Below are 13135 nucleotides of genomic sequence, written 5' to 3'. Positions count from 1 at the left end.
AAATATAAGGTCAAAATATAGACATTTTTGGACAAGTAAACATTCAGACATTTTATAACTTTGAAACTGTTTCCGAAATAATTATTTGAAAAAAGTCCAACAAAATAAAAATATATCCAAGAAAAGGGAGAATGTGGAATACAAAAATAATAGTGCTCAAAAGACAAGTAAAACTTTTTGAATCTAAATAATGATTGATAATGTGGTAGTAAAGCTTGACAAACTATTGAGTGATTTTTCTTAAGTAAAAAAGTGCTAAAATTTTAGATGTTTTCAACAAAATATGCAAGATGTTATAGAATAAAGGAAGTTGTCAGCATTCTAAGAACTGTGTTTCTTACTCTCATGTTAAGGCTATTGATACTAATTCTCATCTATGATTGCATAGATAGAGACAAACAATTGCAATATAAAATTTGTCAACCAAAAGTTTAAAGCATACCACCTAAGAGGATATACCTTTCTTTTTAGCAGAGAAAAAGCAAAATGAAATGAAGAAACCTTAATCAATCCAGCTAAGGACAACATAAAAGCGTGAGGTCTACTAAACATGAGATAAAAATCATCAGGTGAGGGACTATGACTTCTCATTTCCTGCAAAGGTTGGATGGGTATTTAAAAGAAGCACCTCTTGAATATACTGCCCAATGACCAGTATGGACGAAATAAATATGAAGACTAAAAGCAAATTCTGTGCATCAAAAATTAAGTGCAAAATAACAATCATGAAAACTACAAAGTTGTGTGGTATGGACAATAGTTCTAGATGGTTCTTCATTGTTAGCAAGTATATTAATAACATTTATTTTGGATATATTTGGGTATTTACTTTGGATAACATTTATCCAAAGTAGATGTTTTTTGAATATTTAAGTATCTTAATTTCATAACATAGCTACATCAATATACAATAAGCATATAACCAATACCACAAGATTGAATGAGGAAACATTTTTGAAGCTCTTCTGTACCAGATATTTTCCACCCTGTTAGTTCACTTAATCTTCAAAAAATGCTTTGTAATAGAAATGTTTAGGCTGAGTTACCTTGAAAAGATTCAGATACACCCCTGCTCAGTTAATAAAGGGTAGGGCTGGAATTTGAACCTAGAACACCTGACACATCACATATGCCAATTATCATTTCAGAAAAGAAGGAATGAGTGCCCATACAACAGCAGCCTGGAGGGACAGAAGTCTCCATCTTAGCAGCCATGCACATATAGAGCCCAGTTCAGAACTCCCAATGTTGCTTAGTCTTCTACATTGCTGCTGATGAACTGTGCTCAGTCCTGCAGCAGGAAGAGTCAGTCTAGAGGAAGGCAGCAGGAGGTCCTGAGAGACAAGAGCTTCCCTCCATAGCTTCTGTAGCAGCAGAGAAGCAAGGCTAACAAGCAGTCACCAGGTATGAGAACTCAGGAAGGACCCTGGGGAACTAATGACAGCAAAAATAACTCAGTCTGGAAAGACCACAGTGGCCGGATACCACAGATAAGAACATAACAGATTTAGATCGGCATCTAAATGTAATGATATCAAAATGCCACTTTATACCACACAAAAGAACCTAATTAAAAAATCTTCCGTAAAATCACTATGAGATTTTTAATAAAATGCCTAGAAATTTAAAGTGCTTTCTTAAAAGAAAATAAATTGCTTTCCTTAATTCAAAAAGAAAGATTGTTTATATTTGTAGCATTCTGTGAAGTTTATGAAGCACTTTTATGAATATCATATTATTTGAATCTTATAATGAACCCATGAGACAGGTATTTTTTACATTTTACAGATGAGGAAAATGAGAATCAGAACTGAAGGGATTCGCCCAAATTTCCACTTCTAAGACAGTGTAAAGACTACGCCTCTGATTTCATAACTTGTGAACCCTGCACTGGAAAGTATTTCAGTTCAATTACATTGCAAAAACATATGTTGAGTAATTATTATGTATCTTGTGGTATCACTTTGGCAATAAACAATTGATTAAAAATTAAACAGTTACTGAGTCAATAATTTCACCATGGGTAAATAAAAATGAGTGTTCAGCAAAGTTTGTCCCTTTGTAATCTTTAGAACTCCAGGAAGCCAGGATTCAATGATTCAAAGAACTAGATTTCACAGAAATGCAGTTGCTACCTGTCCAATCTCATATCTGATATACACTGCCTCAGAATATTACTGGTCCTGGAAGAAGAGCAGATTTTAAAACAATTACGTGTGTTTTCTCTCTCTCACACACACATATACACTCTCTGTCTGTCTCTCTCACTGTCTCTCCTCAGAGCAATCCTTTTGTGTGAGGAGCTTGTGTCTTAGTTCTGTCCATAGAGCTGTTCTGGTGGCTCACATGCCTGGCCATTTTACTCTTCATAGAAGAAAGAAAACATGGAAATAATTGAGCTGCAATAGATCTTAGAAATCATCTAACGAAATTCCTTACTTTCTTGCTTTAAGAGCAATGTAGTAATGACTCAGAGAGGCAAAGATCTTTGCATATAATCACACAGTGGGTTAATATCAGAGCTGCTAGTTGAAGAGTCTTTGTTTCCTTAAATAAGAGATTCTTTTAGTCACTTGAATCTGAAGATATTTTAAATATGATATTGAACATAGGAGACACTTGCTTTTAAATTTTAACTCTCTTATACACAAACATGAGATAGCTGAAAGGTTGTGAAAGTTTATTACAACTTGTCTTACCCCAGATGGTAGGGACATCAAAGTTTAGGGAGCAGAATTCTTTTACCTGCAACCCTCAATCAGAGCTCAAAAAGAAACTGAGCTATTAATTCAAGACATATTCTCTTGCCTTTTGCTCTTGGTCATTATCAAAATCCTTAAAAAAATATATATGGGAATATTTGAGTACAGAATCGACTTTCTAGGTACCCTGGCCAGGATTTTAATTTGTGGGTAGGTAAAGGATAGGCATAAGTGCATGTCAAAGACTATCTCATCCCCTAAGCCAGCATTGTTCAGTGCCAAGAGGGAACTTCCCAGCTAGAAAGAGTTCCCCTCACCAGGAAAGGAAGAGTCAGTGAACAACTAGCTTCTCCAACCTTTTGGGTCACAGTGCAAACTTCATGCTTGGGTTTCAACCCACCCTGACTGGTAAAGCTGAGATATATAGAGATGGCTAGGAATAACGAAGAAATGCAAGGGCTGCTAATAGCAGCCATACAGTGGGACTAATTGTGGTTCACAGTGACCTGCTCAGCAGACAATCCTAGCAGATTTCACCATTGACAAAACCAACAGCCAGCGCAGCCACCTTGGAGCCCCTACACATTACACCAGCTTTGGTCTCACAGGTATTTATGTTTGCTGATGCCAGCTGCTGGATTCCCTCCATGATCTCTGCCCCCAACTCCAGATAGAGCCTGAAAACAACACCAGAAGTCAGCTCAGGCCTCTGCTACTGCATGAGTGCAACACACCAGCCTAGACTCCCCCCCTGACATCCACTACTGGGCACACACTTGGACCTAGCCCTTCCAGCTGCACACCCCTGTACTAATCCCCATAATCAACGTTCTCTGCAGTGCACAAGCCTGTGGGGAGAGAGTGTAGCCTGGGAGGTCATGCTAACAGACAGGTACTCTGCAACTGCCAGTGAGCCCTTAGTTTTCCTGATCCTTGCTACCTATACTGGCCCCTATGCAGTACATGTGTGTCTCCAGGTGGCTTCTGCCCTGACATAGGACCTGCAGCACACCACTGCAGCTGAGTGTATGCACACCACCAGCTCTGGCCGCCACTGAGCCTGCCTTGTTCCCTAGCCACCAGTCCTGGAGGCAACAATGAGGACCCCTATAGCCCTTGCAGCCACTGTGGATCCCTGGCAGTGCTCACCAAGGTTCACACAGGTGTCAGTACTGTGGACCCTTGTGGCTTGAGCTGAAGAAACATCACACCCCCCACCCCAGACAATGTGCCACCACACACTCCCACATGTCGCACCCTGCATCACTTGATTTGGGGTGACCGCATATTCCAGCATGCCCCCATCCACAGGGGAAAGTCTTCTCTTACTGAAGTCAGTCCATTAAGACTAGAAAAGGTGACTACTTTTTCAAATGTGCAGACACCTATGAAAGCCTCCAGGAGTCATAAAGAATGAGGGAAAAAGAGGCCAGCCTGGTGGCGCAAGTGGTTAAGTGTGCGCGCTCCACTGCGGCAGCCCGGGGTTCGCTGGTTTGGATCCTGGGCATGCACCAATGCACCGCTTGGCAAGCCATGCCGTGGCAGTGTCCCATATAAAGTAGAGGAAGATGGACATGGATGTTAGCCCAGGGCCAGTCCTCCTCAGCAAAAAAAGAAGAGGATTGGCAGATGTTAGCTCAGGGCCAATCTTCCTCACAAAAAAAAAAAAAAGAATAAGGGAAAAATGACTCCACTAGAAGACTACAGTAAATATCCAGTAACTGCCTACAAAAAATGGAGATTCAGGAATTTCCCAACAAAGAATTATAAATAATTGTTCTAAAGCTGCTCAGAGAGCTACAAGTGAACAAAGATAACCAATTTAATGATATCAAGAAATAATAAAAGAAGAAATTGAGAAGTTCAACAAAGAGATAGAAAACATAAAAAAGAATCAATTAGAAATTTTAGAGCTAAAGAGTAGAATGACTGAGCTGAATAATTCAGTAGAGGATTTCAAGAACAGACCTGAACAGGCAGAGGAAATAATCAGTGAGCTAGAAGACAGATCAATTGAAATTATCATTTCAGAGGGGCAAAAACAATGAAAAGGAATCCTGAAAGCCTATGGGACTTATAGGACACCATCAAGAGGAATAATGTGCACATTATTAGAGTCCCAGAAGGAGAAAAGAGGGGAAAAGAGGTAGAGGGCTTATTTAAAGAAATAATGGTTGAAAACTTCCCAAATCTGGGAAGAGATTTGGGCATCCAAGTTCATAAAGCTAATATATCGCCTCAAAATTTCAATCCAAAACAATCTTCTCTGAAACACATATAATAAAACTGTTCAAAATTAAGACAAAGAGAAATCATTTATCTCATTAGTAAAAGGGTAGATAGAATCAGCCACTCAGTGTTGCATATTCTTTTACTGGGCTGTCCCATGCAGAAGGGAATGGGTCATTCCCTCAGGCTCTGGGCTGTGTAGACTCAAAGCCACCAGGCACAACGTGATCTGCCATGCAGAGAAATTGATGGATGTGCTCAGCAGATGCAATGCTCCCTTTAAGCAGGTCCCCAAATTTGATGTAGTACATGGAGGAGACTGGAAATCATTATCTGATTCCTCAGTCTATTTCCCATTTAGTCAGTAATAGGAGGACAAACAAGTTTTATTAATATTTCCTTGAAGCCCCAATATTAAAAAAGAAAAGCCTTTGCCAGGTTGTGTTTTTTTGGTTTGTTTTTGTTTGTTTGTTTGTTTTTGTCAAAAAAACAGTGGACCTGATGTCCTAACCTTTGCATCAGATTTGTGATCATCAGGGCAAGCCCCATTACTTCTTGGTAATGTCCTTAATTCCTTCTTCCCCAGAAGATGGCGATAGTAATCGCAACCTTACCAAACTTACAATTCTTTTTCCCTCATGGAAATAGAATTTTTAATTATATTATTTTTTTATTTTATTAGTAATATGTGCTGGCTTCAAGTGGAAGGGTGTATCTTGCAGCATGGGAACTATAAAATCTGAATAAATATAAAAACCATGTGTTAGAAGGCATTGGAAAGCTGCTAACACAAAAAATTTTCTCAAAATTCCACAGATGAGAGAATCTCAGAGAGGTCAGCTGAAACCTACAGTCAAGTTTAGACTATCTTAGTTTCCAATACTGAATGAGAGCAGGAAGCATTACATCATTCTGACTGCCTAGCAGAGGACAGAAGAACTCTTTGTAGAAGAAGATAAACTCTCTGAAACACCCCCATTTTTTCATATACTATATTTTGTGTTTAACCAAACTTTAATAGGAATTCCAAAGACAAAACTAAGTGGGCAGAAAAAGAAGAGTGGGAGGAGATGGCAATGAAAATAGACCCAAACTAGGTAACAATTCCCACCTCATTTTATGAGGCCAGCATTACCTCGATATCAGAAATCTCACAAGAAGATTTTGAGAAAGAAAAATCGCAGACCAATCTCTCTTATGAATATAAATATAAAAGCCCAGAACAAAATATAGCAAATCAAATCCAGCTGTGTGCTTACACATAAAATATGTATATTTGGTGGAGAAAGGGAGGCCAAAATATATGACTCTATCAATGGAAGCAGAGAATCCATCTGACAAAATTTTACACACTTTCATGTCAAAATATCATAAAGGTAAGAGAAGGCAAACCTCCCTAATCTGTAAAGAATATCTACCAAAATGTATATAATACATCGTTATCACTTGTGCGATGTTAAACCTCCACCACCTCCTGGGGATCAAAAATGAAACAGAGAGGTCCACTAGCACCACTTTTTTGAACACTGTCCTGGAAATCCCAGCCAATACAATAATGCAATAAAGAGAAAGTAAAATCATGAGTACTAGAAAACAAGAAATAAAACAAATGAACAAACAAAACTCATAGATATAGAGAACAGATTGGTCCTTGCCAAAGGGGAGGGATGTGGGTGAAATGAGTGAAGGGTGACAAGAGGTACAAACTTCCAGTTATAAAATAAATGTCATGGGAATATAATGTACAGCATGGAAATGATAGTGAATAATAATGTATTGCATATTTGAAAGTTGTTTGGAGAGTAAATCTCAAATGTTCTCATCACAAGAAAAAACAAACAGCTTGTCCTTCCCTCTCTCACAGCACTAGTCATACTGGATTATAATTATCTGTTTATTCATCTGCTTCACAAACTGAGGTGAGAGCCCTTTGGGTGCCCATTCTGTGCTTGTGGATACTTGTATCCCCAGAGCTCAACCTAGGGGTGAGAGGCACCACATAGAAGATACTCAAAGTTGTGGAGTTAGATACCTTCCTTAGGGTGGATGACGACAGTCTAGATAAGGTTAACCTTCTAGAAAGTGTTCTGTGTGGTACAGTGATGTATCATGAGGCAGGACTCAATCAAACCATTCTCTAGCTTTCTTACTTTAGAAGAACTAGGTCAGCCCTTCAAATCTCACTAACGTGGGCCAATAATGAGAAGTATCATGAGGTGGGGAAGTGCATGGGCATTGGGAGTGGTGCTCCTGATCGTGTACAAAGAGAAACTCTATGAAGCCAAGTGTAGACACTGCAGGTTTAACAAATCCTGTGAAGGTAACCTGTACCCTGAACTACCGAAGGAAATAAATTTTTATTACCTGTTGAGAAAGGCATGAAGTAGTCACTCTTCTTAAAGTTGCCACTTTCATCCAGGAAGTGGCCAGGGTCAAACACCCCTGGGTTGGGGAATTCTTTATCATCATGCAGCACAGAAGTCAGGGCTGTTAATATGGTCGCGCCCTGGAATGAACAGAGGAAGACAAACTGAGTTATAAAGAAGTCATGGAGCTGGAAGAAATGCTGGAAATTACTTAGTCAAATCTTATGATCTATAGATGAGGAGATTCAGGTCCAAAGAAGAGCAATGACATTTCCGGGCAGACTTATTAAGTAGTAAAGAGGCATGATTTTAATGCCAGTGGCAGTGACCTTGCTAACGTAGACTCCAATTCCACTTGAAGTACTGGATACTTGGGTACTTGAATGCCAAGCCTTCTGAACCCCACCTCTCTTCCTTATCATTGCATTTGGACGTTGGTGTATGTCCCCATCTATTGCTCTATTTCATCATTTCAGTTTTCACACATCTTACATGTGAATTATGGTCTAAAGTGGCTGTTTCTTTAGGCTCTTGAAATGTCCAGAGTATCTCTTCATAGAGATGATAGAGGTCTGATCTAATTAGAAATTCTCTCTTCTGGGATGATAACAACAAGCACAGCAACAACTAGTGAGTGTTTATCATTGACATGATATTTGTTTCTCTTCATTTAAAATTGTGGAAGAGCTCTTCTTTACAGATGAATCCAAGAAAAAAAAAAGGTAGAAGGGATGATAAATTAGAAAAATTATCATTTTTCAACAATAAAGGTCTTCAATTAATGCTAAAACTGTTGGGTGAATGATTTGGAAAGCTGGATGTTCACAAGGTCTTAAAATGCTATGCTGTTAAATTTCATTAATTATACATGAAAAACAGAACCTCTGCAATGGAGAGATCTGGCAGATACCATCCTGTTAGCGAGGAAGGTACTGTCAACAATAACGGGATAAGTGACATTATGTGCCCCTGCCTCCTAAGTGTAATCCAATGGGACATAGACACAAACTATGTAGTTTTCTTGCCAGACTTCTAACTGGAATATAATCTCTAAAAGACAATCACACAGAAGTAGACTGAGGAACATTTTATATGACAACTGGCCTGGACTCTTCAAAAATGTCATTGTATTGAAAGGGAAGTAACAAACAAAGGAAAGAGAACCATTCTTGATCACAGGGAACTACAGGGATAAGGAAATCAAATTATATGCTTCTTTCTTGATTGAAAACTAGATTGCAAAAGAAAAGAAAACTATAAATGGTATTTTTTAAAAACTATGAAAATTTAAATATAGGCTGTATATTAGATAATACTATTATTTCAATGATAATTCCTGGAATGTGAAAGCTATTGTTGTTATGTGGGAGAAAGTCCTAGTTTTTAGAAGATACATACTGAAGTATTGAGGCATTAAACTCAATACTTGATATTGAGATATCAAGTAATATCTCATCACTCATCACCTGTCAAGTGATAGCTAGATATCTAGATATAAAAGTAGATCTATACACACTTACATATATATAATACATCTATACGTATACATATGTTTTTAAATGTCATTTAGATTTAAAGGTTTTTTAAATATAAACTTCAGGGAAATTCCATCCTCAATTTAGCATATATAAAGTCTATAATTTTGATTTTAAAAGGTTCCCCTTGTATATGTTTACACATTAACATGCAAAAATGTTTCTTGAAGATACAAAGTAGATATATTTTCAACAAATACTGCTGGAACCATTGGACATTTATTAAAAAAAGAAATGATTCATGACCATTATCTCACACTATAAATAAAAATTAACTTGAAATGGATCATTCATCTAAATGTATGAGCTAAAAGTATAAAATTTCTAAAAAAAATGATATGAGTAAATTTTGGGGAACTTGTTCTGGCAAATATTTTTTAGATAGCACACAAAAGCAAAAATAATAAAAAAAATATTTGATATATTGCACTCCATTAAAATTAAAAACTTCTATTCTTTGGAAGACGATCTTAAGAAACTAAAAGAAGAAGAAGCCACACACTGGGAGTAAACATTGTAAAACATATATCTGATAAAGGACTCAGAATCAGAATATATAAAGAGCTACAACAATTCAATAATAAAAAATGTCATAGATAATAGGCATATAATTAGAGGAGACACTTTAACAAAGAATATACACGATAGCCAATCAAGACATGAAAAGAAGCCATACATTATTACGCATCCAGGAACTGGATGTTGAAACAAAATGTGATGTCGCTACACAACCACTCTTGTAGTTAAAATTTAAAAAGACTAACCATGGCAAGTGATGGAGGATACATTGAGCAAATGGAACTCTCATGCATTGCTGGTGGGAATGCAAAATGGCACAATCACATTAGAAAACAGTTTGTCAGTTTGGTATAAATTTAGACATTTATGCAACAATCCCACTTTTCAGGAATTTACTGAATAGAAATGAAAATATATGTCCATACTAATATCTGTATGCAAATGTTCATAGCACTTTTATCCAAATACTCAAATACTGGAAACAACCAAAATATCCACCACTGGTGAATGTATTCTCAATTTGTGGTATTCTACATAAAGGAATACTACTCAGCAATAAAAGGGAATGAACTACTGTTACACGCAAAAATAACAATGATTCTGATCATGCATTTTCCTGGCTGGGAAATAAGAACTTAAAAATGTGAAGGGGGCACCATCTGGGTACATGAAGTACAAATGGCTCTTCTACAATTCAGAGGAAGTCATCCTTCCACAAAAGGATGTTTTATCAGCCATCACAAAATTATCTCTAGGCAGACAATTTTATCCGCTTCCTACTTTTCTCCCTCAGCCCATTAAATTTGAGCATTTGTCTTCTTCAAGGTATAAATACACAATCCTGTAAGTGAAACTGCTGGATTCTAGTGTATTTCCATTTTGGGGATTGTTTGACATTTTAGAAAGGATTATGACGTATACACTGTAGAATTTAGGACACTCGCAAAAGATTATAGAGTAATACCATATAATCAAACACACTGATATATTTTTAGCAAAATATATATATTCACACAAAGTGGGATAAGTAAGAACATATATGATTTACTTCAGTTCAAGTCAGATTTTAACCACCTAGTGAAATGGCATCAAACTTACATTTTGTTTGTATTTTCTGGACTTCTGGTACCGCAAAGTTGAGGATGAGAGATTTCTAACTTTGTATTAGGAAAAAATTTTAGATCTGTGATGCCCAATGCAGTAGCTGCATGCCACAAATGGTTCTTTATATTTAAGTTGAATTAATTAAAAGTAAATAAAATTAAAAATATACCTCCTCAGGTGTGTTAATCACATTACAGACACTCAATAGGCATATGTGACACATGGCTACTGTATTGGACAGTACAGATATAGACCATTACCATCACTGCAGAAAGTTCTATTGGACAGAGCTGCCTAAGACGAGTTGTTAGCAAACCACAGCCCATGCAAATCCAGCCAGCCACTTGTTTCTGTACAGCCCATTAGCTACGTATTTTATTTCCTCTTTCCTACAAATTTATTCTTTTTTTTATTGTGGTAACATTGGTTTATAATGTTGTATGAATTTCAGATGTACATCATTATACTTCTATTTCTGCATAGATTACATTATGTTCACCACCCAAATACTAATTACAACCCATCACCACACACATGTGCCTAATCATCCCTTTTGCCCTCCTCCCTCCCCCCTTCCTCTCTGGTAACCACCAATCCAATCTCTGTCTCTATGGGTTTGTTGTTGTTTTTATCTTCTACTTATGAGTGACATCATACAGTATTTGACCTTCTCCATATGACTTTAACTAAGAATTTTAAAATTGAAAAAAATCAAATGAGGAATAATATTTTGTGACAGGTAAAAATTACAAGAAATTTAAGCATCACTGTCCATAAATATTGGAACACACAATCTTATTTCATTTATGTATGGTCTATGACTGATTTTGTCTTACAATGGCAGAGTTACGTAGTGGTGACAGAGACCCTACTGCCCCAATATTTACTATCTGACCCATTACAGAAATGTTTGCCAACTCCTGTCTTAGTTAATTATCTCCACATAGCTTAGACCATTATCTCCACATAGCTCAGTGACTCCTTCCTGTGGTAAAGAAATAATTTATCTAATTAGTAAAAGGGTAGATAGAATCAGCCACTCAGTGTTGCATATTCCTGTGCTGAGCTGTCAAATGCAAAGGGAATGGGTCACTCCCTTGGGCTTTGGGCTGTCTATACTAAAAAACCACCAGACACAATGTGATCTGTCATGCAGAGAAATTTATGGGTGTGCCCAGCAGATGCAATGCTTGCCTCAAGCATGTCCCTAAATCTGATGTAGTAGATGGGTAGATGGGAAATCCCTATGTGATTTCTCAGTATATGTCCCATTTAGTTAGTAATAGAAAGAGAAACAAGTTTTATTAATACTTCCTTGATGCCCCAATATTAAAAAAGGAAAACCTTTGCCTGGTTCTGTATTTTTTGGTTGAAAAAGCAGTGGACTTGAAGTCCTAACCATGCATCAGATCTGTGATCACCAAGGCAAGCCCCATTACTTCTTGGTAAAGTGCTCAGTTCCCTCTTCCCAGAAGATGGTGATAGTAATTGCAACCATACCAAACTTACAACTCTTTTTCCCTCATGTAAATAGAATTTTTAGTTATATTGTTTTTTATTGTATTAGTAATAAGTGCCGGCTTTAAGTGGAACGGTGAAGTTTGCAGCATAGTAACCAAAAATCTGAAAAAATATGAAAACCAAAGGCTAGAAAGCATTGGAAAACTGCTAAGACAAAAACTTTTCTCAAAATTCCAGAGATGAGAGAATCTCAGAGAGGTCAGCTGACACCTACAGTCAATTTTAGAGGAAGAAGTCAAGATGGTGGCATAAGCAGACACTGAACACACCTCCTCCCAGGGCACAGCCAATTTACAACTACTCGTGGAAAAATTGGCCCTGAGACAGAACTGAAAACTGGATAAGAGGAACTCCTGCAACAAAGAACAATCCTAATTGAGGTGGAAGAGGCAGAAACACCCTTCTGAAAAGGAAAAATGCCACCTTCACAAGCCGCAGTGCCTCACAGCCACCCGGGAGCAGCCCACAGGTACGCAGCCCTCCCTGGAGGCGAGGGGCCCTGAGCCGGGGAGCGCCCCCGCTGTGGGCATTTTGTGGACCCAGCACAATCGAGACAAGTGGCATAATATCTGACTTTTCCTGCTATTAAAACCCTGGGGAGTACCCCCAGAAAAGCTGGTTCACAAAGAAATTAAAACCGGCTCTAAAAGGGCCCACGCACAAACTCACCCATTTCAGAAAGCAACCTAAAATCACCAGAAAGAAAGGTGTACAATGCTTTGGTGAAAAGAGACTCACCTGATAGGCCCTGAGTGCATCTCCATGAGAGGTGAGACCTCTCCAGGGACTAGGACATTGGCGGTGGCCATTATTGTGGCGTGGTGTGGGCGTGCTAACACAGATGCCACTGGAGTTCTCCCTGGGGCCTGCTAGCCCAGGTCTGCCCCACCCACTAGAGCACCGATTTAATCCAACTCAGCCAGGTCAGGCAGCCCACCCTAGAGACTGGCTCCACCCAACAACAAGCCCTCAGGCAACATGTGGGCCTGCATAGATTGCTGACTCGATTCTCAGCAGCCTGGAAACTGAGCCCACTTCAGTGGGGCAGGGCGTGCACAAGGAGTGGGTGGAGAGTGTGAGGTGGTGGTGGAGTGAGTGGGGCTCCCACCTTGGAGAGACTGGGTCCACTTCAGGAGGTCGGGGCGCACACACGGGGCAG

At 38.4% G+C, this 13135-nt stretch overlaps 1 protein-coding gene across 3 annotated transcripts in view; it reads right to left on the bottom strand.

Moving 5' to 3' along the window:
* LOC101404812 (cytochrome P450 2C19-like) overlaps window positions 1–13135 on the bottom strand; it is a 114239-nt gene that overhangs the window by 55081 nt on the left and 46023 nt on the right. The window contains exons 1-2 of one of the 3 annotated variants that reach the window (XM_087432305.1): window positions 12715–12842; window positions 7296–7437 (exon numbers count right to left, since the gene is read on the bottom strand). In XM_087432305.1, coding sequence (XP_087288431.1) covers window positions 7296–7400 — 105 coding nt within the window. In that variant the 5' untranslated portion in view covers window positions 7401–7437; window positions 12715–12842. Of the gene's footprint in view, window positions 1–7295; window positions 7438–12714; window positions 12843–13135 lie in introns of those variants that run through there. The other 2 variants (XM_087432306.1, XM_087432307.1) reach the window with 2 other exon arrangements.

The sequence above is a fragment of the Ceratotherium simum genome, chromosome 6, assembly GCF_057802395.1.
Source record: "Ceratotherium simum simum isolate JZ-2026a chromosome 6, ASM5780239v1, whole genome shotgun sequence".
Classification (NCBI taxonomy): Eukaryota; Metazoa; Chordata; class Mammalia; order Perissodactyla; family Rhinocerotidae; genus Ceratotherium; species Ceratotherium simum.
Note: the sequence above shows the minus strand (reverse complement) of the source record. Positions and strands in the feature narration are given on the sequence as shown.